The sequence below is a fragment of the Haplochromis burtoni genome, unplaced genomic scaffold (assembly GCF_018398535.1).
Source record: "Haplochromis burtoni strain Fernald_Lab_line unplaced genomic scaffold, NCSU_Asbu1 Contig_254, whole genome shotgun sequence".
Taxonomy (NCBI): Eukaryota; Metazoa; Chordata; class Actinopteri; order Cichliformes; family Cichlidae; genus Haplochromis; species Haplochromis burtoni.
The window spans coordinates 329,977-357,012 of NW_024582615.1; the positions used below are offsets into that span (position 1 = coordinate 329,977).

Consider the following 27,036-nt stretch of genomic DNA (forward strand, 5'->3'; position numbering starts at 1 on the left):
CACTTTCTCATTACTTTCATACATTGTTTTAGTAAGTATCCAAAACATACAAGTTTCATTATGTAATTTTTCAAGGGATCTTATATCTGTTTTCACTCTTATATGCTTTTCATACAAGTTTCACACAAGACAGATACAAACTTTATAAGATTTATATATATCTTTTCCATATGGGGTGGCACAGGTCACATTTTGTATCAAAATGTGATCAGTTTCAGGAATACGAAAATACAATTGAGCTGTTTCTAAGTCATGCCAACTTGAAAAGTCAATCCAAATTTCTATAGAATATGCATGCAAGTGTCAAGTTAAGCTGTCTATAGACGATGTGCCAAAAACACCCTTAGGCCAAATGTCCCAGTGCTTCACATAGGCAATCCACCACTGTGATTACCTTTCTCCTTTGCCCCTTTACTTTGCAGTCTAGACTGCAATCTCTCGCATGTGATTGGCCTTGAGACCAAAGTGCTGCTGATCTGTTTCCCAGCTGCACTCTGGCACACTCATTGGAGAGATGCCCAGTCCAGGGCTCAATCCCAATGTCCACACTAACAGACTCATAGATTTTGAGGAATGTTTCTGCTAAGACGGCAAGGGTTTAGGCTTGCCCCACTGGCCAACTGATAAGCGCACTTGGGCTCTCACTCATTTTGAGCCCTTCATGCACACTTTATTGAAGTTCACATTTCTCAAGATTTTGCCCCAGTTTAAAACTTCATGAGATATAAAACATGGGGTTACTAAGGGAAGCCCCAAAGCACAAAAAAAGGAAAAAACGTGTGGCTGTGTGGCTAAAGCAAGCAAACCTTGTAAGCTAAAAGCACGGAAGCGCTTCAGATCCGCATGTCAGTCCCTCAAGGTCCTTGGCCATGAACAAACAAACAAAAAAAACTTTATGACAAAAAAGTTCACAAACCCACAGTAAATTGAAACAAGCACTTAATGCTGTCACATCATAATCAGCTCTTATGAACTCACCAACTCATTACACCTGTCCACACCGGGGATCTAAATTAAGTGTGACAGGGTTTAATGTTTACATCTTAGTGGGACTGGGTCAAGCACTTGACAATCATCAGATGTGTACTGCTGCTGCCACATCATTTATATTTAATACGTCATTGGGGACAGCTGCGAATTGATGTGAGTAAATCTCTATTGGTTCTCTCATTAGTTTTTTTTACTTTGATAATTTTGTTGTTTTAAGTCTTTGGGCTGAACTGTACTTTAACGAGGCACTCTTTGAAATACCTGGGGATTGGGCCAGGATTAGTTAAAGCGAGTGCCTCGTTAAAGTACAGTTCAGCCCACAGAGCTACGAAGAGAAGGGCGTTTCTGCCAGTTTATTTCATTTAGGTAGGGAGTACAGTTTCATTTGCTTTTATATATTTCATACTAGAAGTTAAATAGCACCTCTGTTTGGACCCTCTTTTGGCTTTTTTTTTTGCTTTTTATCAACACCTACCCATTTCAAATTAAGATTGCTTCTTTTGTTTACCTTTTAAAAATCTGTAAAACCTTGTTTAGTCATATTCATGTGATTTTATGTTGCTCTCTCTAGCAAAATATTGTTCGACCATTTTGGAGAAAAAAAAGAACAGTCATTACATTTTAGTGAAATGTCAGTAAAATATAGGAACATTTATTGGTAAAGTTTGATATGTGGACTACGCTGGCTCTGACAAAATGAATGCATGAAAAGCTGGCACGTGTGTCAATAAAGCTTTAAAATTGTAGATTTAAGATGCATTGCAAGCAGTGAATGTAACATTTTCCTTTTGCAATCCAATGCACACTTCTTTTGATTGTTAAAATGCCATTGAATGCATTTTAGAAGGTACAATCACTCTATAGAGATCACTGTTAAACTGAGTTGGCCTTAACAGTCTTCTCAATTGATGCTGATCACGTCATGTTGCTGAAAAGGTATGTGGAAGGAGTCCTTCAAATTGCAGGGGCTATACTGTAGACGGTGAACTGCATGGTTAATGAAATGTGGTTTAAATGTGGTTAAAGAAAACATTATGGTTAAATTAGCAAGCACCCTTTCCCACTGACTTTCAAATGTCATAAATGTTGATTTAACAGAGGAGAAAATCAATATAAAGCTTGATTTTTCCAAGGTAACAAGTGAGTGGAAATTTTTTGCATTTATTCATATGACGAGGTTTTCTTTGTAGCCTAGATACAGAAAGGTGCCTATTATCCATATCTATGAGAATCTTTCCCACTGATGATCATTTATAGGATTAGTAATTCATTGTGCATGCAGGTGAAAATGGCTCTGATGCATAATTACCTTCAACACTTCTAATGGATATCAGTGTAATTCTATGATAACCTATACCCAATATATGATATAGATGTGTCGCAGTCAGGAAGTCTGATACATTAAAACACCTCCCTAACTGCTATACATTTAGCCAAATGTAGCTGATAATTAAATATGGTAACATTTCAACAAAGACACTGAAACAAGTCAGTCCCTCTGTGTCTCATTAAAGAAATCTTGTTGATCATTGCAGGCATTTACATTTAGTCTAAAAGAGTTTACACACAAAACCCGTCGGATATTCGTGAATATTTTGTGCATTAAAAATATTTAAATATTTTTTAATTATTTATTTTTCTGATCCAGGATTGATTGCTCCAATTTTTTGGATTAAAATAAACAAATCAAACAAATCATACCACTGCATTTGTCAACAAGAAAGCTTGTAGCACAAAACACATACAGGTACTGAATATACAATGACAGGGAAATAGTAAAATAATGCTATTTCTCCTCAGGCATACAGCTAGCTGCTGCTGCGGGTCAATTGGCTCTCCTCAGATGTGGTCCCAACTCTGCCAACAAGAGTTCGAACTGCCCACTGACTGAAATATGCATGAAATCAGCTGTGATACAGTTTAAAATCGTGAATCAAATGATGGAATTCTCCCTCCTGCTTGGATGAACCAGAGTTTTTGTTTCTTCCTTTTCTTGTTTAGGACCAGCTCATCATCACTTAATGTCAACTTCATTTTTTCACATTGCTTTTGTCTACAACAGCTGCATTTGTTTTTGCTAAAATCATTTAGTTTGTACATAGAAGGACACAGCAGAAAGAGCATTTAAAACCTGGAAACACCACAAACAATTGTTAAAGGATATATTTTATATAGCACACTATATTACAACAATATTTCCCAATTTAGGTTTTCACTGTAATTCATCTGTCAATTGAATGACTAAAGATCTATCAGCATCTTTCTTTAGAATGTTTTCACAAAAGATAAGAGTCCATAATTCCAATTAGACAGTCACAGTACTTTGGATTTTAAGGTGAAACAGAAGAAAGGAACTAAATGACTCAAAAGCACTAATTTTTTCATGACATCTTAACCAAACTGTCCCCAAACCAGACCTAAAATAACTTGCCTCTAGGGAGTGAGCCGACTTAATTACATGACCTGTACCTTTCTGTTTTCCACAAATTAAGCTCAAGTGCTTGAAGTGAAAGTCCAAAAGATTCACTGTGATTAGAGTTAACATTTGCAAGCATGATTATTTGTACACATACTGAAACATGAAGATTAGAGGAGAGCTACAATGAGAAATACTAAAAAAAAAGCATAGCCAGAGAGGTGAAAGTAGGAGTTCACGGTAAGATGGATTGTGAGGTCTGCATTATGCAGGTGTCTGGTCATCCTTCAGTGACTTGTGCCCTCCATAACAGGTGGCAGAAACACTGACTTGTGGGTCCCTGCGTGATAATAGTAGCAATACATTTTAATGATCCAGGGTCCCTAGATGACTGATTATATTTAACATAGTAACTAGGCTGAGAGGTTAAAAGATTTGGGCTAGAGCCTTCTCATGAAGAGGCTGATTTGTCATAGGCTGTGCTGTATCTGACATATCCCACCTCAAAGATATAACTACACATTAGTTTAGAGTTTGCTGTCCACTTTGCTATAGCTGGAGAAAAGGCAGTGTTGTGTTTCAACAACGTTTCATTTATGATTTATTAATCTGGAATAACTAATAATGTTTCTTAAGACTCTAACATGAAAAGTATAGCACATGTGACTTACTTACCATTATTTAATTATGTGAACCAGTGAACAGCATTTTTAAAATTCCTTCAAGAACAAAACAACATGGATTGTGTCAGAAAATGATGGACCAACATTTCCTGTAAAATTTAGAGCAAGTTCAAACCAAAAATGGGAATTTTATAAAAAGAAAACATCTTTATTTTACATAAAGAAAAGCCAATGATCTATCATCTAAAGGAAAGAAAAGACGGTTACAAAGGGCTAAAGAGAAGCAATGGGCTGGAGATGATTGAATGAAAGTGATGAGCAGTGGTGAATTACTGAGCATCACTTTGGTCATGGAGATTATGCTGCAACCTTTGTCTGGTGCTGTTCAGGGGAAAAAATATAAAGATGACTGCCTGAAAAAACACAAGCAAATTTTCCCACTCATTTATGATATAAGGAGTTGCGTGTCAGCTAAACGACTCGGAGATATGGCAATCATTACCTCAGCAATTAATGAACAGGTAGACGCTTAAATTAGTTCAGGACAATATAAAAGCCAGAGGTGGTACAGCAACGTTACTAATTGTCATGTTTTTGTTGATAATATTTTAATTTTTTCAACTAAGAATGATCCAATATTTTTTTTCTGTACGCAATTTGAAAAACAGAAAAAAACTCACCAAAAATGCAAATTGAATTTATTATGTTTAGTTATTAAATAAATTGCTTTCTGTTACATTGATGGTTTATTTGCTACAAAAACAAGAACATCCAGCAAATGTAATAATTCTATAATTTTCACGATTTGTTGTTTTGTGCAATGCATTCCTCTTAGACATCACTCAGGGGCGTAATTTCCAGGGGGGTTAGGGGGGTTATGACCCCCCCAATAATCAGACCCAACCAATATAACCCCCCCCCAATAAAATTATGAATTATCTTGCACAAATAGGCTGTTGATTTTCTTTACTCTTTCAGGTATTACCAGCAAAATAGTTGGGAATTTACCTCCCCCCCAATGTTCAGCACATTGGGGGGGGGGGGGGGGGGCACTGATGACGTCGCTCCAGCTAAGCTGTCAAAGATTGCTGTGGTAGGTAAGTCGAATGAAACCTTGGATGTTTAGGAAGATTATGTTGTGGATAATCAGAGGTATGCGACACATAAGAGTTGACAGTATATGTGCTTCCAGTAGTAGCACTGGGCATAGTCTGAAATACATTTAGAGCTACCGACCACGCTAATTGTTTGTTCGCTGGTGACCCCTGGGGAAAGTCTGAGAGGCCACAGTGCCTCAGAAGGGCGAATCTTATCTCCAAAAAGCCCCTTAGCCTTAACAAGCAACAGCACAGAGATAAGTCCAATCTATCAACACAAGCCAAGGCTTTGATCTTAGTGGATGGAAAAGCCTCTGTTTTCCCTCCTCCTTTGTGCTCTGCTGTAATCTCTATTATATGGGTGCTTTAATGTTCCTTTGTTCTCGAGCATTTATCGAAAAAGCAGTGGACAGGGCTGACAAGCAACTGCATTACACACAGACGCAAAACCCATCTTTCCTGAAGAATAATCTGACTACCTTTGTCGAATTAGTGACAAGGTTCTCAGTCATGACTACAGGAATGAAAGTGCCATGAAAATGACTAACATTTTCTAGTGGAAACAGGTTGATGTCCAATAAGAGCAGTCTGTTTTGAAAGACAAAATCTGTATACCAATGGGCTTCCAAACTATTAATCTGTCGAATGAACAGAAACTAATCCATGGATTATCTAACTAAACCAACAGGTTCAATATGCAAAATGAGACTCATTCTGAAAAAACGTGATTATTAGATCCCACATGAATATGCCAAACAGAGCTTCACAAGTGCTGCAACTTGCAGAAGTCTTATGTGGCACCAATTAGTGAGCATCAGATTCAAAATATTTGTATATTTTTAATACATATTTCCCTCCACAGCAATTTGCAGTTGGACTCTAGGCTGCATGTCAAAAACACATTTTTCTCCTGTGATAATTATAAATCGCGATGTTGCCGGAACTGCCCAAGGGTTCAGGGTCTGACTCTTGAAAATCTCCCCTGCATTTCCAGCATACAGTTACATTAATTTGGACTCTGAACGCTTTTGATTCATATACTCACAAATACCTGTTTACAGAAGGTCTGCATTTCTATGGACATCTGGCAGGGTTTTCAAAGGGTCAATTTGAAGTCTGAACCTTTTTATCCCGTGTTTTAATAATGTCACACCACAACTTCTTGGTGACGTCCAGAAGAATATAAACTTTGATGTAAACCTTAAGAAACCCTGAATAACGGTCATGATTACATGACAAGAGTTTTTATTCCCAATAACATTTGCTGTCTTCCTTCTTCCTCCTTCCTTTCTAATCTACTACTGTACCCTCTTTTCTGTTGTGTATGAGATCATGAAAGCATCACCTTCAGATTAACTTTCTCACATAAAGTTCTCAACTTCCTTTACTGATCACATCTCGTGGTATTTGTGCTCTTTGGCAGCAATGAGAAATGGATGTTAAGTAAAGATGACAGAATTCAATAAAGAAGACACATGAGCCCAGACCTGGAAATAAAATGTATTAAATACCTTTCCTATTCATCTCCTTAACTCCATGAATCAGAATCTCTCCCCAGCATATTTAACTCTTTCTGCCAACTTTTTGCAACCTTCGTATACGTGCCATCTTCTTCTCTCTGTTTATTAATTTCATTTTTACTCGTCTATCTGGCTCCTGACGCATCTTTATTTGCGTGTCTGATCTTGTGTATTATGTTAAGTCATTCTGTCTTCATTTCCTCTCACCAATCAATGTCTCTCTGGGAGGGACATTTAGTCTTCATCACCATCACCTCCATCTATATTTGCAGGCTTATCTGTAGTTTTCTCATTCTCCCTCTGTCCCACTCTTCATTTCTGGGCCTGTTTGTTCTATTACCATCTACCCTTCCTATCTTCTTTTTTTACTGCCCTCTGTGTTTCTGTTTGTGTTTCACTCCAAGACAAGGACAACAAATTAATTCCAGTGATATATAGGTGTGAAACTACTACTGCTACTACTAACAATAATGATTTGTTGTGCTCATACTTTTTCTTATTTCTGCTTTCTTTTTTCTTAATCTGCTGTAGTTGTGCACTCCTGTCAGGTTTACGTCCCCCAGTTTGCCAGTTTTCCAGCCTGCATGTCTGTTCTATCCTTATTAGTATCACCAGTGTTTAATCTGACACTTGCCCCAAATACAGTGCACATTCCATGTGTCTTGGGAAGAAAAAAATGTCTTGAATAATGTCCCGAGGCAGACTACAACCTCTGAGTCTCCAAGACTTTTGTCCATAGTGCTTTTTCTCTCCACTAATAGTCAGCTCATGTTTTGATGGCAGTGTCTTTGCTTAATTTTGCTTTTGATGATATCAACTGAACCATTACCAATTTTACTGAATAAGGACTTTATGCAATATTGAATTTATCGTGTAAAAGCAGCTGAAGATGAGGCAATGTTAGGGGTGCAACCAAAAATGGTTGAAACATGGTTGAACTATGGTTGTAATTAAGCCCTAGATCATCAAACAACATCTCAAACCTTCCAGTCATGACTTTTAAGTCAAAACTGAAAGGTACCAGCCCTCCTTTTAAGAGAGACAAAATCTAAATTAGGGATCGTTGGGGAGTAAGTCACACATACATTGGCCAGAAGAAGTTAATTGCTCTTTTGCAGCTCTGTTGCATTTTGTTTTGTTTTTACTTGTTCACAAAAAAGGGACAAAAAATGTTCTGGATGTGTGAAAGGACAGCTTTGATAAGATAACAGCACTTGATGCTCTGGATGTTAGCGAAGACTTGCACTGAAAACATTTTGCAGGCCTGTAACAACATTAACGGCTCACTTAATTTACATGGAAAGCACATCACTGCCTTCAGCAGCATTTAACAACCTTGCCCTCAGTTTGTGGACATACTTTTTTTCTCTGTGGTTAAGATTAAGTTAGATTTAGGAAAACAAATCCACATGGTGTGGGAAATCAACATTTTTTTAAGAATTCACAGGAAAGCGTTTCTAACCGCAGCGATTATTAAAATCCAAAACAAAAGTGGGTTGAAGTGTTTAAAGTGCAAGGATTAAAATGGCCGAGTAAAAATTTTCTTTACTTGAGGCAAACATCACATTTATATTTACACTTGTATACCTACTGCACATGTAAAGTATATGGCTGTTTGACGCAAACCTAGCACTGTGCAGCAGGGACCTGCTACATGTCCTTGGCCTGATCAACGCCTGCCATGCTTTGCCAACTCAGAGGACTCCAGCTTGTATACAAGACCACATTTAAAAAATGTGCTACTCTGAGAGCACTGCACACTTAGAGGCCAAGGGAGGCAGAGGAGAGAAAGAACAAAGAAAGTGAAAGATGCATGCTGTTGCCACCTGCCACCCTCAACCCTTCCAACCAAGCTGTGTCCAAAACCGCACTTGACAAATGAGTTCAGGGACACAGAGCATAGGCAAAGTCCCTGAGCTACAACACTAACAATGCACATGCACCATTCCATAGAGAGTCAGGAGGTGGTTCGGTGTTGCTGTGAGGATAAAACAGAGAGAATGATACACAGAGAAAGACGATAAAACACTGATGCAATAAGAAGAGAGAAAGAAAAAATACATATTCATATCTGCAATTGTTAAACAGAAGAACATGACACATACAAACATTCATTTTTCATTTTGTGACACCAGCTCAACCTACTGCATTGTAGTGAGACTGTATATCAGATGTATATCAGCTAATGTCCAAGATGTGTTGTTGCCATGAGCTATTTTTCTGTCTTCATTAAGAGTTCAACCCTATTCTCTTTTAGAGCCACTCAATTTTAAGGATTGAATGTTCATTCTGACTGAACTCTATGATTTTATGGAATAATTAATTTTATTTGAAGCAAATACAAATTCTGCCCTGTCACACTGGAATGGAGAGTGAGGTCATTTGTCTTTTAGCCATCTATCTTTGGGCACACTTAGGATTCTGCCTTAAAATGACCTCAGCTTTCTTTTAAGTATTTTTGGGGAGTGCTTTCTTAAAAGGAAAGCTAGGAGAGAGAAGAAAGAGAGAGAGAGAGAGCACTGGGAAGACGCACAGCAAATGGCCATGAGCGAATTCAAACCCAGGCATCTGCAATAGCCTTATAACATATGAGGTGCCTGTTCAACCCAGTGAGCTAAACTAGCACCCTGACCCCAGCTTTCTGAAGTCATATTATTGCTGTAAGTAATTTGTTTTGTCCTGAGATGACTTGCTATTTGCTGGTGCAATGCACTAATGTCCTCACAGGCATAATCTTATTTGTTCTGCTGTATGATGGTGACAAAACAAGAGAAACAATTAGGATTATCTTGAGATTTCTGTTGATTTGATTTTCAGCCGAGTGACCATTTTTTGTGTGTGATTCACAATGTTGAAGGACATGTGATTTATTTAACTAACAATAAGGAAATAAATTGATCAGAATATTTGACATAGACAACATGCAGGTATTACTATTAGTAGAATCAGTTGGCACAAAAACTAAGTATGTTTTTATGTTATTAAAAACTTTGTTCATTATAACTACAAGATATGCAAAAGTGTTTGTGTCTCCATGTCTCTTGCAGACTTGCTGACATTTCAGAAAACACACACACACACACACACACACACACACACACACACACACACACACACACACACACACACTTTCCTGTTCCCTATACTCAAAAGGACATTACAGTGACATACATTCTCTTCCTGGTAATTTACCATATCTGTAACGTGTGCTCATCCTAACCTCGTCTTGTATGTTTTCACCCATATTTGAATGATTTTGTTCATAAAGACTTTGACCCGATGAGGGGCGTTTGGTCACCACAATGGCTTCATTTCTTCACAACATAAGTCCAGGCACACAAACATACACACAAGTCCAAAAGAGGTCACAGACTTCTCTGCCTTTCTGTATTCCTCTCCCAGTCTGAATATTTAACATGGAGAATAACATCTCTGCCTCCTCCTATTTGCCCTTCATGATGACATGTTGTGTCAGTGTACTTTTGGCCTTCTCTCCCTCTCTTCCCCTCTCTCTCTCTCTTCCTTCATTTTACAACCTGCACAAATAACATCTGGCACTTTGCCTGATCTCCAAGGATGTGATGATTAAGGCCAAATGACAGCGCTATTTCTCCTCTGCCCACCATGGCTGCAACCTTCCTCATAGACACGGACGAGCTTTGCCAGAGATTACAGGACTCATCTGTAAATAAAAACTTTTTTTTTCTATGTGATTAAAAAAAAATAAAGGGTGAGTACGAAACAAACCTGAATGTTTGGCATGAATTGTCAGCTGGGAAGATTTCTTTCTCTAAATGTCTGAAAACACAGGGCAGAGATATCCACTCCAGGGTTTAAACCACTGATGTGCCCAAATATTTGACCATTTGATTGTTGCTCACTGGGTAGGTGAGTCACTGGGTTTCAAAGACCTTTAACATTTTTTTCTTCATATAAGCACTTAAAAAAATTTGTCTGTCCATCTAAAATGCAGAAAACTGCAATACTCCTACTTTAGATTTTCTGTGTGTGTACAATCGTCCTCACACCCTCCTTTTGTTACAACCATGAAGTGCAACCTAACCGTTTGTCATTCTTAAAAGCACATTAGTTGTGACCCTTTTCCTCCCGGAACATCACCGCCTAAATTTAACTGGCATACTGGTTGAATCATTTAGGATAACTGCACACAAGTGTGCAGCATTTTAAAGGTATAATTACAAGCTTAACAATTTACGTGACTGTGCAAAAAGCTTAAAAAACATTTCCAGTAGTACAGGCGAGGAAAGCAATTAGGGCAAATTGGCCAGGATGAGTTGATTGAGAAAGCGAGCGTAATTACAACTGCTGGTTTTCAAGACAACTGAAGAACTTCAAGTAATAGAAGTGGATGTTATAAAAAACATTTAAAGCTACATTGTGACATCATTTATTGTAGGAGGCTGAAACTAAAGCAGAGAAAGGTCAAATCTGACCACTGGAACTAAAAACTAGCAAACAGGATGATAATAATAATAATAATAATAATAATAATAATAATAATAATAATAGATTGCATTTATATAGCGCTTTTCAAGGCCCTCAAAGCGCTTTACAATTCCACTATTCACTCACTCTCTGGTGGAGGCAAACCACAGTTGTAGCCACAGCTGTCCTCGGGCAGACTGACAGAAGCGAGGATGCCATATCGCACCATCGGCCCCTCTGGCCATCACCAGTAGGTGAAGTGTCTTGCCCAAGGACGCAACGACCAAGACAGACAGAGCTAGGGATCAAACCAGCAACCTTCCGGTTACAAGATGAGCTTCCCAATCCCCTGAACCACGTTCGCCCTGTAATATAGTGGAAAGTGATAGTGGAAACAAGTATGTGGGAAGGCAGTAAAACATGCTTAAGCGACATGTGGATCACTTTTCCTAACCCAAACCTCAACTTGTTTTCTCCTCCAGGTCATCTTACCATCAGCCTTCCTCTCCAAAAAGTGGGGAATGAGTAAGCTAGGAAACATTTGGCATATGTGTTATCTCCTGTGCCAGTGGAGCACATCAGTCATCAAACACAGTTATGCTACTGTCACAATGTCAAACTTCATTTTCAAGCATGCGGTCTACATGTGAAATGGTTTGTAAAGTTCTATACTTCCACTGACTTTACAACCTCGCATCATTGTGTTATGCAGTGTTATACATCTAAAAAAACATTCAGCTGTCAGTGTGTAAGTTCATTTCCTCTCAGTGTATCTCATTGCCTCGAGTTTCTCTAAGAAAAATGTTTCTGGGACACCTGGTCTTAGCGGTAGGAAGCATACAGAACAATGCGAGACCTAGAAAGCTCTGCTGCTCAGTGAAATACATAAATTAACACTTAATAAAAGCCGATCTGTGACCTTTTCCATTGTGTTTGCAAAAGTACAGTAACTCACATGAGAGAGTACTTATTTAGTCGTTATAAAGTGAAACTTATTGACCCAAGCCAGTATCTGTGTCAACCCACAACTGTGGATAAAGTTGGAGGTGATATGAAGCATGCTGCAATACCGTGAAACACGCCGAACCACAAGAATGACCTGCCATTATTGTTTGGTATTTGTTTTTAAGGTCAGTAAGTTTCCACCGTTTTTGTCCAGATGAATGGAAGAGGTGCTGTTGAATGAAAATCAAGGGAGAAAAATGAGCTGCCAACCAGGTGCTTTTTAGGCGAGCAATCACCATCCAGCAGGGATGGGATGGACATGAAGGTCACCTGCACTGTGAACAATGACACCTTACGCTGCCGGTACACACACATGCACAAATGACCACACACTCACCATTCAAACCTGTTTTGCTTACATTTGAGCTGAATTTAGATAATGCAGTATCAACTGTTGGCAGCTAAATAACTGCAGAAATAGAGTTCCAGCTTTTTGAAAGCATAAAAAGAATGAAAAAAGACAAAATTGCATTCAGTCTTTTTGCGTTTAAGCTTTATATTAATCTCCCTGTCATACAATGATTCTCTGGTGTCCCTTTCCATCATAGAAATCGCAGCTGTGTATGGTTTTAAATGGACAATAATTCATTTTATCATTTATCATTATACTAACTGGGGCACTGTGGTTGTTATGCTTTTGTGAAATGAAAGAAGAAAATGAGCTGTAGTTGCTTTTTTTCTTCTTCTTTTTTAGAAGACTTCTATTACCCAGGAGCTGCAGGAAATAATTAGTAATAAATAGTCAGTAATAAACTTAACTCATAAATCTAGATATAATTTCCAGGCACACACATCTGGTAATCCGTTTATGGCAATCCCCATTGAGACACAGCATTGCACCAGGTTTTTCTGTCTGCGTGCGATTTCCACATCAAGCTTTACACTGTGACAATAAACACAGTCAAGACAAATAATCATAAAATAATCAACCTATATAAATGCCAGTGATTTCAGTTATTTGTCTGCTTCTATCTGGTTCCATCTCCACTCTCTGCATCAAAGAATAAAAATGTATTTTGTTTACAGAGAACAAACCTACACAGGAGTAGGACGAGCTACTACAGTTCTGCCAGGGTGGTACTTGTAAACTAAGTGTAATTTCTCACATATGAGGTGCCAAGGTAGGGACATAACAAAATGAAGTGTCTTCATTTAGAGCTGGGCTCCATAAAAGATAATGAAAATGTCACTGTGCCTTATGTAATTTGTATGCTGTGACAGCTTACCACAGCGGTGATAGCTATGGTAAGCTGGTGGCATTTATAAGCAATGAGAGTGTTCCTCCTAACAGCAAGGGCTATTTTAAAAAGGTCCTGTTAGCTGAGATGGAAATCCTAATTTGGCAACATCTTATATAAGCAGTGTGAATTTATTCTGACTTTTACAGAGGTGTCATTGTAGAGGAAAAAATATGTCACAACTATAGCAAAAGAACAAGAAAGGAAGGCTGCAATCACAAGGGATGGCTGTGGATAAACATGCAGTGCATTTAACCTCAAGTTGCCTTTTTTACTTCCCTGAAACACCTTACAAGTTTTCTGGCAAGCTGCCCTGAATGTGCATATTTTCAAAGATGTGAAACCACATCTCTGCTTTTGCTTTTTTCTTCAGAGTCAGGGCTTCATTAGATCTGCTGTACTGAGGAACTGAACATAAAGTGATTGTTCCTGCAAAGCCTGCTCATCTCCAGTAAATATCAATAGATGCTGGGCATTGACTGTTGCAGCTAAAATGGATTGTGACTTTTTATGCTTTACTTAGCTAATGACCCTGCTAATTTCATTTGCTACACCAGCTAAGTGACTGACAGCAGCTGGCTTTGCAGCTGCCTAGCAACAGCAGAAGCCTGGTACCAGTGTTCCTGCATCAGGGGTGTCCAAACTTTTTTCACTGAGGGCCACATACATAAAAATATAGGAGGGTCTGGACCACTTACAAGAAATTAGGTATATAATCTTAACTTTAGTGTATTAAAGTTAGAAAAATCACTTAAAAGTGGCTGAATATGTTATATTGTTGAATATAATTAAAGACAAAACTACCTTCATCACAGCTTTCCATAAATGGATCTTTATTGATTTATTCAGAAAAAGCTTTGGTAGCTCATTCTCAGAACAGCAGCCTCAGATTTCTTCTTAGACAGAAGATTTATAGCACGGAGAAAAAACAATAAAGGGGAAAATGGGACGGGCACATTTCAAGTTTGTTATTTAAGTTATTAGGCTTAGCAACACTATTAACGTTTGTTTGAAACCGTTATCAACATTAACAGACTGAACTGGACTTAATAACAGGAGTCCATATAATCTTAGTAAATTATTCTGGTGAGTATCAGCTGCTCTGGGTATGTAAATCGGGCCATCCAGCCGCGGTGCTGATCGCCACTCGTGCTAAAAATTCGGACAAATGTCACTTGATCAAGGAGCAAATCTGCATCAGATGAGATCAGCTGACTTCTTTGCGTGTGCGTGCGCTGTGCACAGCGGCGTGTACTCTGTGTGTTAACAAGAAAAACGCATATAAGAAAGTGGTGCGCAAAAGCAGGGTAGTGACAGAATTGATGCGCATTATTGATATTTGAAGCATGTGTACCTGCACATTAACACACGGGTACTGTGGAATATATTTTTTACTCACCTAAAGCGCTCGTGCTCTCGTCCACTCCCCGCAAAAAATTAGCAGCTTTGCGGTGTCTGTGGCATCGGTGCTCTCATCGCATGCGATGGAGTAATAGTAGTAAGTTTAATGTTGGCCGACGAGTCTTCAATGCATCGCACAAATGTATCTCTGGACATGCTGACGTTGTTGAAGTCCTGCACTTTTTCCACATTATTTCGGTGACTTTAACGAGGCCGTGTTTTATGAGGTCTCCATCTGAAAAAGGCTTGCCATGTCTTGCGATGAGTTGGGCGACCTCATAGCTGGCTATTGGAGCCTTTTCCTGGACAATTTGAGCACGAAAAAAATACTGTTGCTGACCCTGCAGGACAGCTACCATTTGCTTTAATTTCTGCTCTCGCTCAGCACCAGTGTAGGATGCATAGGCCTGATGTTTGGTTTCATAATGACGTCGTACATTATACTCTTTCATAACCGCCACAGTTTCAGTGCAGATCAAACAGACACACGTCCCCTTGAATTCTCTGAAGAAATATTCACTCTCCCACCGTGTCTGAAATTTTCTGCATTCACTTTCTACCTTTCGCTTCTTTGGTCCTGCCATGTTTAGTAACTTGGGGTAAATTTCTTTTTTTAATCTAAGCCATATTGGGGTAAATTTCTTCTGTGATTGTCCTTTTTGGTGGAGCAACTGCCTTGATCAACAGAAGCTCCCCCTGGTGTTAAAACTAAGAAGTGCAATACGCTCAAGCAAAAGTTGAAGTGCGGACAATATTCTATTCTATTTATAAAATTACTGGCGGGCCAATTAAAAATGGATCGCGGGCCGCAGTTGGCCCGCGGGCCGGAGTTCGGATACCCCTGTCCTGCATGTATGATGCACCACCCGTTTCGAAGCATAGCAGGTATCAGATTCTGTAATGCAACGCTAAAGACTTTAAAGTAGAATGGGCTAATTATCAAAATGAGTTAGTCCTCCAACAGACTGGCACCATGTCCAGGGTATATCCCGCCTCTCAACCTGCTGCACCTTGAGGACGGCCTGGGATAGGCTTTAGCCTACACCACAACAATGAACTAGACAAGTGAAAAACAAATGTGTAGCTGGATTATCAAATTTAACATTAATTTACATTATTATAAATAACAAATTTTTGCAAAATGACCCAGTTTGTTCTTTCCAACTGCAAAAGTTGTCCAATCCAATTAAACCTTCCTTACAAAGCAAGGAATACTGATTAGGTTATTGCAGTAATAATAATAAGAATGTTTGTGTTTTTGTTAATAAAATGATATTTGACTGACAACTATTTTGATTGGGAGAATCTTGTGAACAGAAAGCCACACAGCATGTATATACACATGAAGGATGTCTCATTTGTTGCATGGTGAACTGGCTTGTCTGGACTGTCACAGGCATCAGCAGCCAGCATTACAACCCTGTGGTGCAGCTCGCTTATTGTCTGTCACTTGGTATATGTCTACAATTTGAGTCTGTTTTCTCTCCTCTTACAAGTGAGATTGTTTTGTTGCCTTTTGTTTTGGCTCTATTTGATTAAAGGATTAAACTATTTTTCCATAACGCTTAGACATTGAGTAAAAGTTGTTATCCCAGGTTCATTCAACACAGACAAGCTTACAGTGTAGTATTTTAGCAATTTCTGATGGAGGACATAATCTCATTTGGGACAATAAAGTTTAAACCACATTTATGGCATGGGCTTTCTTCAGCAGTGCACTCAGTGATATCAAACTATACACTCCTTTACATAGGGTTCTACCTTTCAGATTTTATGCTCTGTTTACCAACATTCCTAACCAAGCACTTCCCAAGTCAGGATAAACCATGAACGTATATGCTTTTTCATTTTTTTTCCAACTGGAAGAACTTTATATTCTTTACATTTGTCTCCTAATTTTGTCAAAATTCGCAGCGTAGAAAATACCATTTGTAGCACAGATGTCCCAAATCAACAGATCCTGCCTTACATGGTAAAGTCGTCATAACAGTCGCAATTCTTGCTAGAATTAGAAATAATTACATGGTCCTACCTTAGCAATGGTCTCATGGAACTTGAAAAGTGGGTCCAGGGTTTCTGGTGACTCTGAAGAAAACTGGGCCTCTGACAGAAAACTGGTGGTCTAAAAGAAAAGGGGTGAATAAAAAGAGAAGAAAAAAGTCTTAAATATAAGATGATAAAGTTACTGTGTCCCGTCTTTTAAAGTATGAGAAACATTCCATGTTAGTGAGGGACAACAATGATTTGTTTCTTCATAGTATTAAATAATAATAATAAAAAAAGACACCTTTCCCTCCAGTTACTTGTTTTTTTTTTCTTCATATATTCTAATTTGTTCTCTTCTATTCTAAGCGGGAAAGAGTGGAGTGACCTGTCAAGTTTTTGACAGGAAACAACAGTAAATGCTCTCAAGGCCACAGAGCTGCTCAGCTTTTGGGGTGACCAACACAGACACACACACACACAACACACACACAGACAGACACACACACACACACACACACACACACAGACACACACAACACACACACACACACACAACACACACAGACACACACACACAGGCGGACGGCTACACAAAGTCAACCATGACTACACGCCACCTAAAATTACCTCACTGTCACCTCAGTATACCATGTAACGTCCTCAAAAAACAAAGTACCTCACTGTGACTTCAAAGTCATTGTGCTGTCTTTGTAGAAGTTTCTTTCTTTCCGTCTTTTTTCCTTCTTTTTTTTTTTTCAAATAGAGTCAAACCAAACAGAGAGTTCATGATATCAGAAGTTCAAACACGGCACACTGCAGCAGTCTTGAACATCCTATTAGTTTTTATTTCATCCAGTTTTGACCGGTGTCAATGCTTTCAACAGGAAAAGTAAGTGTTACTTTTCAGTTATTTCTCCATGATAGTACAGGATATTTATATTATTATCATGCTATGAACAGGATATTTTATATCCACATAAAATAGCATTTTTTTCTTCTCTGTTCTCAACATCGTTGCAATTGCTGGCACCACAAACCTGCAAACTGTCAGGTCTTCTTCTTTTCTCTGCTTGCCTTTCCCTCACAACGAAGGGTCAAAGCAGGTGGCTGCCCTCCACGAGCCTAGTTATGTTGGTGGTTTTGCTGCTTTTTCTCTTCTCGCCTGACTGTCACTAAGAGTTATCTCGTATGTGAGCACTTTGTTTTTTCTAGCCCCATCACTAAACAAGTAAAACTGATACTGATTCTGCAGAAGCTTTTCATTTAGATATATATCTGTATATATATATATATATACCTTTGCCTTATGTGATTTTGTTTAGGCAAAGTTTGTGTTTATCGTAAACATCACTCATTTATTCAACTAAAATGAGTGAAAATTGCAGATAAAAAATGAAAAAGGTACAATATGATCTGTGGGTACAGACATTTACATCCAGTTATATTTATCTTCATTAATTTCTCACTCATTTGCACTTATAGAATCTACTCTTTAGCATTTCAATAATATGGCCTGTTGTGATGTACATTCTCCGGGAATTCTGTGCTTCTGTTTTGCTGAGTGAATTTTTTGTTGTAGTAGTTTGCTACTTAGCACTAATTAGCAGGCATCTGTGTCTGTAAGATGCATCCATATGGGTGTATCTTGCTAACCAAGTTCGGTAGCAGAGGCTGATGACTGATAATGGTAACCTCTTGTTAAAAATCAAGATGGCAATGGTGAAGAACATTCAGGGGTTTTGGCTTCAAAATGCATTTAAAATTCAAGGATGACTTCATGGTAGTTAAGCCTATCTTTTGGTAAAATGTAACAAATGCACCATTTACAAATGTAAATCAAGCTTTCAGAGTTCGGTTTAAACTTGTAGGATGCTGTACAACATTATGATGGACTGGAACAAACGCTCAGAAGTGCATGACTCATCGGGCACCCTCAGGATACTGGAACAAAAACAAATGTTAAAGGGAAAAAAAAGTTGAATTCCCCATAGATGATGGGGTGAAACTGGCAATGCACTTAACTAGTCAATATAGCAGCCACGGTGAGTACACAGGGAATAGAAGTTTTACTTAACAGTTTGCATATTTATGCATTCCAAGAAGAAACAAGGAGAAAGTTTTCATCAAACCCTGTGTGCTGCCTCTGAATAAATATGTGAATTATTGAACGCAGCATCTGCCTCAAAATATGCCCCTGTTGTTGATGTCAAGTTGCATATGTGCAGAGTTCCCCCAAAAGAATCCTCACCTCCTGCATTCAGAGGAGAAGAATTAAAATGAAATGCACGGATACAGCTGTTGTGCCCTCACACAAAGACATGGCTTCAAGAGGTATTTGAGCCCCGTGGATATCTGTAGCTGTCACTCTCTGTGGTCAGACTGCTTTTTTCTGAAACTTTTGATGAGGACTTGCTGTCATGATGAAGATAACACCACACACACCTACGCGGACACACACTGTGTTAATTAATTTTCCCATTTAAATGAATTATTCCCTGTAATCACAAAGCTGCATGTTGTTGTGTTGCTCAGTTAATATTTTGCTTTTAGACATTTTTCACAAGCACCATTTCCCATAAGCATTAGTGCGTCACATGTTAACAGATGGAAGAATTAGCAGATGGCTTGTATTCAAAGACTGATAAGCAAGACATCCGAACAAAGAAGTTAAGAGAAGTCAAAGGTCAAAAAATGCCAATGAATATGGAAAAAAATGAAACACAGAAAAGAAACATAAGCAGGTTTGTCCTGCTGATCGAGCTTGTGAATACAGGTTGAATAGTTTTTATAAAAACATAAATATTTTATAGAAATAATTCGAATTAAACACTGTAGTCACTTTCGTATAGCATTTCTAACAAGCACTATGCGGTGCTTTATGTCAAATTGACATATTTTCTCTGTGTTTCATGGGTTCAGGATGGTGGGGTTATGGAGAACTGAAGCTGTTAAACCAGAAGAAAATGGCCAGGCTCAAAGATTCCCAAGTGGCATCCACTCTGTACTAAGTGCCCTTTGTATGGCTTATGTACAGCTCACTTTCTTTTACAGTACAGACAGACCCTCTCTGTGCCTCAACACTTAGGTTTGCTCTGACCTTCTCGTGGTGGTTAAAATATTGTAATGCTAAAATGGGTATAATGGGTTATTATTTATAAAAACATGAGCATTAATCAGCTTGGGTTTGACAACTTCTTAAATATTATATTGATTTGTGCTGAAGGTTACTGCTGGGGTTGCTTGAAATGTTCAAATCCTCTGCTGGCACAAAACGATGCCTGAACCATACTTTGCCTGAACACACACACACACACACACACACACACACACACACACACACACACACACACACACACACACACACACACACACACACATGTTCAATCAATGTTAGTTTTTCTGAAACACAAAAGGAAGAAAGTGCCTCTTTAGCATGAAGGACAGTGATACCTTTGGATTAAAGGTGTCCTACTCATCAATCAGGAATGTCCTCTATGAAACTAGATGTCCTTGTGACTTAAAAAAATACATTCTGAAATGTCCATTTATTTAAGAATGACTCTCAGCGCTTTCTAATCCTAGTGATAAATGCACATCTTCCATCTATTGCACAGAATAAATCAAATTCCACCAGCATCATCAAGGAGAATTTAAGCTGCACAGGTGTTATCCCCACTGCTCAGACATTCATAAAACAAAAATATTACTTTTGCTAGTGGATCACTTAACTACTGAAACCATTAATATGGCATTGTGGGACTGTTTCTGTCTCTATTGGTGCTACTGTGAAACACGAAAAACAGAAAGTACAAAGGTGTGAAGAAAACAAATCTTACAGCATAATAGTGTCATTATCCATAATGAAGTGCATTATATTGGCGAAAGTATTAACTAATTCGTCCAAATCATCTAATTCAGGTGTTTGAATCACTTCCATGGTCACAGGTATATAAAATCAAGCATCTAGGCATGCAGACTGCTTCTATAAACATTTGTGAAAGAATGGGTCTCAGGAGTGAATTTAGTACAGTACCATGACAGGATGCCACCTGTGCAACACTACTAAATATCCACACTCAACTATTAGTGATATTATAACAAAGTCGACACAACTGGGAAGCACACAGTGGTCACCAACTGCTACAGATGCCCCAAACTTCACGTGGTCGTCATATTAGCTCACGAACAGCGCTTAGAGAGCTTCTTGGAATGTGTTTCCCTGGCTGAGCAGCTGCATCCAAGCCTTACATAACTAAACGCAAGGGGTCAGATGCAGTGCTGTAAAGCACGCCCCGCTGGACTGAGTTGGCCCTTTCCTCTTCAAACATGACAAAATGACCTCTACCCAACAGAACACCTTTGGAATGAATTACAGCAGAGACTGTGAGCCAGCCCTTATTCGAAATCAGTGTGCCAACCTGGTGGAAAGCCTTCCCAGAAGAGTTAAAGCTGTTATAGCTGCAAAGGGTGGGCCCACATCATATTAAACCCAATGAATTAAGTATGGCATGTCACTCAAAGTGATATGTGTGTTAAGGCAGACAAGCAAATACTTTTGGGAATACATACTAAAAAGCAGCTATAACAGTGACAATTTCATTGAAAACGTTACTGGGTTAAATAATTATTTGATCTAATACTGCATTTTTAAGTTTGTGCACTTACAAAGTACAGTAGAAAGAAAGAACAGTATATAATTTGTATTGTAGTTTCATTTTAATGAAGACAGAATAATATAAACACATAAGCCACACGATAAAACACATTACATAAAAGTTAGAAATTTGAAATTCATTTTTATAAATTAACCCTTGGTCATCCTAGCTCTTGGTAATGAAAAAAGAGACCACAGTGCAGGGTGGTAACAAAATTTCACTGTAACACCATATGTGACCATTTAAAAAAACATTCAGAAAAGGAGGATGTAAGAACCAGAAAACAAAATCAGTTGAAGTTGTCAGATCAAGCATCCAGCAAGATAATACAAAATCAATGGAACAGCAAGAACGGGCAATGGAGACTTCACTGAAAGCAGCGTGGGTCCAAAAGTAAGCAAACACAAGATAGACAGAGAACTCAAAGTGTGTATGAGTGATGTGATGGAGGCATTGGAGGCAAGTGAAAGGGATAACAAGAGAAACTGAATTTCTAGGATAAATGTTTTTTGTTTTTCAGATTTACCAGCAAAGCCCCCTCACATTACCACTCCTTTATGCTTGACATTGGGAACCATATATGCAAATGCATAAGTCTCCAGCACAACAGGTGACACAAACTTTTAGAGGCATTCATGAGGTAATTTCGTAGCTCTTGCCATGATATTCATTTTCAATTTCATTTGAATTTTATTTATAAAGTACCAAATCAGAACAACAGTCTCCTCAAGGCGTTTTATATTGTAAGGTAGACCCTACAATAATACATACAGAGAAAAACCCAACAATCTGACCCCCTATGAGCAAGCACTTTGGTGACAGTGAGAAGGAAAAACTCCCTTTTAACAGGAAGAAACCTCCAGCAGAACCAGGCTTAGGGATTCAGAGGTTAATTGACTGATTAGTTAAACTTACGGTATATTAACACTAGTCTCCCCTCCAAAAATGACAATTTTTGGCCACTTTAGCCCTCTGGGGACCAGGGTATAATTTGCCGTTTTTGACTACTTTTCATTGTACCTCTATATTTCACCTTTAAAAACTGTTTATCTTGCCTTGTATTTTCAGCACAACCTCAAATATCTGAAACTGGAGTTATTTTTTTCATTTTGACATACTATATTAGCACAATTGAGCTAAATTTCAGAAAAAAATGTTTTTAAATCCGAGTAGAAAAAAGTTATATTTTTTACTGTAAAAACCACAAACATGTTTAACGAATCATTTTCATAACTTGAAATGCAAATAGAAATTGTACCTTCCTAAAAATTATGCACAAATTTTGCAAACAACAAAGTTATATGGTACTATTTACCTAAAAATGCATCCAAGGCCTCAGGCATTTTTTATATAACCATTTAAAACTATTTACAGAACAATCAGGTGTGCTGCATCAAATAAGAAGGCACACAAATTATTTGTGCCACTCCAAAAAAAATAGTTTCCGTCCACTATAAGACAGAGGAGAATATCACGGGCCTAAACCCTGCAGGTCTGACAATAGAGGTGTATCAATCCAGTTTTCCATGTGGAGACAACGTTTAGACTGCAATCTGCTTTTGGTGGCTTTTTTTGGATCAACTGTAACATTCACTAGTATAACCGACACACAAAACAAAACAATGACTACACTACACACTAACTATAGCCTCCAAACACACTACATGATGATATACTCCCTTACAATAATGGGGCCTTACAAAAAGAGAGTGCTCAAGTGTTTTGGTATCAGATTTTAGGTCTGAAAATAAATGTAAACCTAAAATGTCTCTGCATCTCCTGAAACAATAAAGAGAAGAAAATAGAAGCTGTTTTGTATCCCGATAACCCCACAACTCAATTTCCTCAATGTCAAACTTATGGGCAGAAACAACACATGGACTGACCTTGTATAAGAAAGTGTATGCTTTTCATAGGAGGCTGGAGGTATTCAAACCTGGCATATAACAGGGTTTGCTAGACTTTCTAAAAACTTTAAGAACAAACCAGAGGAAACAATCAGCTTCATGCTTGAGAATGAGTTTCTGCAAAAGCTGAAAAAAATAAAAAATAAAAACTTACTTCAAGGATTTCAGCTTGGAAAAAACAAGCTCTACTGTGCACTGAAAACCCATTTAAAAATCTGCCCTTGGGACACTACAGCTTCTCTGTAAACCGAGTTGATTGAGCTCTATCAAAACCTGGCTCTGCAAGAAGCTCACTTTGACTTTCACTTTCTGGACAAAACGAGGTCCCTGCTTCAGACGTTCTCTGCTTACAGAACATGGCCCCTTTTACATGCTCATCATTTGCTACAACATTGAGCTGCAAATCAGCATTTTCAACGGTGGATACCAAAAGAACACAGCAGACTTCTGCATAGAGACATCAGTGTCCCTGGCTAGCCATTCCTCCTTCTTGCCTATATTCAAGGACTTGATAGCATAAAAAGTGTCATTTCTGTGGTTCGTAATGTAGAGAAATGTCATCAATTCAGTAAATGAACACAAAGGAAAACTGGATAGCCATATTTTTTAGACTGAAGGTATATTAAAAGACAAATAACTGTGTTTCTGTTGGATTTAAACATTGCCCTCCCGTGTCTAAGGCCATCTTTCTCCACTTTATACAAGTACAGCTTTGTGCACAGTTTCCACAGGAGTGTCAGGAGAGTCTGGCAGATCAGACATTATAATTGCTCTTACCAATTTATTCCAGAGATTATGTCTGATAACGATTTTATCTGTTTCCAGAAGTTTGATGTTGCGTAACTATACAGATACAGAATAGCATTTTTATTTTATATTCCCCCCCAGTATACACGCAATGGCCACTTCATTAGTCACACCTTGCTAGTAGTGGGTTGAACCCTGTTTGCCTTCAGACCTCTCTTATTTCTTCATCATATGGTTTCAACAAAGTGCTGGATTTTGGTCCATATTGACATGATAGTATTTCTAGAGATTTGCCTCACAACCACAATGAAAGTATCCCATTTCATTACATGTCAAAATAAGTCACCAATGAAATGTATTTACCAAGTATCAGACGCTAACTTTACACAGTCTACTAGTACAATCACTTGTATCTCAAAGTGGTTATAAGATAAATAAGCCATGACTTTAGGAATGAAAAAACAAAAGTATAAAGTTATTTTTCCCCAATATAGCTGTCATGACAGAGACCAATGCTGTTTTTTATAATAAGCTGTAAAAGATTTACTATAGGAATTAGCATCAATTATGTCTCTACTTTTCATCCATATAGCAGTTTAATTTATTTAACCTAAAAAGAAAAGAAAAAGCACTGGAGAGGTAGTTTTATGTTCATTCAGCTATAAACTCAACCTGAGAAGTATTGCACAGTGTAGATGTTTCTTCAGATATTGTTCCAATTAAATTCTTTGAAAACCCTTTTTCTTGACAGTTTTAGTAAACCTTTTACATCATTAAGCCCAACCTAAAAAAATAAATAAATAAAAAAAGGATCTTTGACACAAACTGAGGCTGACAGTGTTTGAAATAACGAATGTACTGCTTATAACGTCTTAGAGAAAGCTCCCATGACAACTGATAAAAGTGAAAGCTGAGGCAACAAAAAGGTTAACTGCTTCAAAACCAGCAAGAAAAAAGACTGATCATTTTCTTCTGAAGTTTCATGCTTTTTTTGTAAAATAGAACATCCTTTCTAGAAAGGACGCAACACTATGACAAGAACAAGGTCATGAATAAACTCAATTATAAGTGTGAAGATACATGTGATATGGTCATATCTGGAGTCTAATATGCTACTGGAGAGCCCTGTATCTGAAGAATTACATTTATCTACCAATACAATGGAACGGTGAATATAATTTTCACACACAGGAATAAAAAAAGGTTCCACAAAAAGATTTTCTTAAAGGCAGAACTTTGTGAATCTGAGCATGGCCAGAAAAGTTGTCTAAAGTCTTTGGAGCTAATATTTCATTTAGCTACCTTGATGAGGTTGGCTATTGTCATGTGGTTGCTCAGCGGCACAATACTACCAGATAGAAAAAAAAATGAGTGGAATTTGGGTAACAAATGTGTGTTTAGGTTTTATACTTTACATATGTTGGGATCAGCTCCAGTACTTATGCTTCATTTCCTCAGGAAGAAACTCACTCGAAACTTGATGTGGGGACCAAAAAGCATACAAACTGATATTTAGTGACTTCAGTGACTTAGTCATTTCAACTGAAGTAGTGATTTAATACTGCTGCTTGACATACAATAGGGTCATAAATATGTTGGAGGGTTACCTAGGCAACCAGAGCCTGGAACGTCCACTAGCAACCAACCGTCAGTGACAGAGTAATTCGCATCAAGGAAATTGCTTCCTACGTGGATAGGGCTTCAGGATTTTGTTACTGTGTAGCCTGTGTTCTCTCATGACATATCCACAGTTACAACCTGTATCAGAGAGGCCTCTAGGATGGGATCACTACCTTTACTCTAGCCTGTGTTTACTCTAGTCTGGCTGATAGCTTTTACACTCTACTATGGAGAGACCAATTGCTGTGAAGGAAGTGAAAAACCTTTTATCTCTCTTCTGAAATAGCACACACATAGCTGTTCAGTAATACATGTATAATCCAACGTGAGCTAGACTGTATCTGATTACAGTAACTTAACAACTACTGCCAGTGTGAACTACACAATAGCTTCTGGTATATAATTCATGTTTTGAAAAAATGTTGGTTTCATGTCTGTGTGTATGAGGAATACCAAGCAAAGCAAACATGTCAAATATTGTTGGGTAGGTGATCTCAAAATGTATTTATTAGTTGTTTCACATGACCTATTGCTATTTATTTAGTTAGTTAGTTTTTAGTGTGCTGTAGTGTGCTCTTATCCACACCAACAAGAATTATCGTGCTGCGATTATTAGCATGTTAACTGCAGAACACAGTAGCTCAAGTTCAGTTAACACAGCCGGTACCTCAATCTGAAAATGCAACTGGTGGTATTTTGTGAAGGTTGCACACCATTTCACACTCACACGATTAGAAATAAGAGAAAACAAACACTGACTAAAATGGATGTAGCATCTGCTTTACTTCTGAGCAATGCATCTCTCATGCTTTAGTTCTGATGAGTTTGATTGAGAATCTTTAGAAGGGGTTCTGCATATCTGAATCATAGCATATTCATAATATCTGCCAACTCACTGTTATATGACTTTTATTTAGTCTTTACATTTTAAAAAAAAATCTCACCTTTAGCCTTATCATGAGGGTAAGAGGGTATTGTATTGTATTTCAGTATTCTTTTAAGCGTTTTTTTCTCTCCCCATAAAGCTCAAGCGTGTTTATTTTGATCACCACAGCATCTTTGTGAGCTTAATTTTAGACACCAATTACGTATATGTATGTATTTATGTATATATACATATACACATATATATACACACATACAGTGGGGCAAAAAAGTATTTAGTCAGCCACCGATTGTGCAAGTTCCCCCACTTAAAATTATGACAGAGTGTGAATCCACATGGTAGGATTTGTAAAGAATTTATTCGTAAATCAGGGTGGAAAATAAGTATTTGGTCACCTCAAAGAAGGAAAATCTCTGGCTCTCACAGACCTGTAACGTCTTCTGTAAGAAGCTTTTCTGTCCCCCACTCGTTACCTGTATGAATGGCACCTGTTTGAACT

At 38.1% G+C, this 27,036-nt stretch overlaps 1 protein-coding gene across 1 annotated transcript in view; it reads right to left on the reverse strand.

Annotated features, from left to right (window-relative positions):
* LOC102310182 (inactive N-acetylated-alpha-linked acidic dipeptidase-like protein 2) overlaps positions 1-27,036 on the reverse strand; it is a 563,756-nt gene that overhangs the window by 78,785 nt on the left and 457,935 nt on the right. The window contains exon 15 of the mRNA XM_042227322.1: positions 16,769-16,858. Coding sequence (XP_042083256.1) covers positions 16,769-16,858 — 90 coding nt within the window. The remainder of the gene's footprint in view (positions 1-16,768; positions 16,859-27,036) is intronic.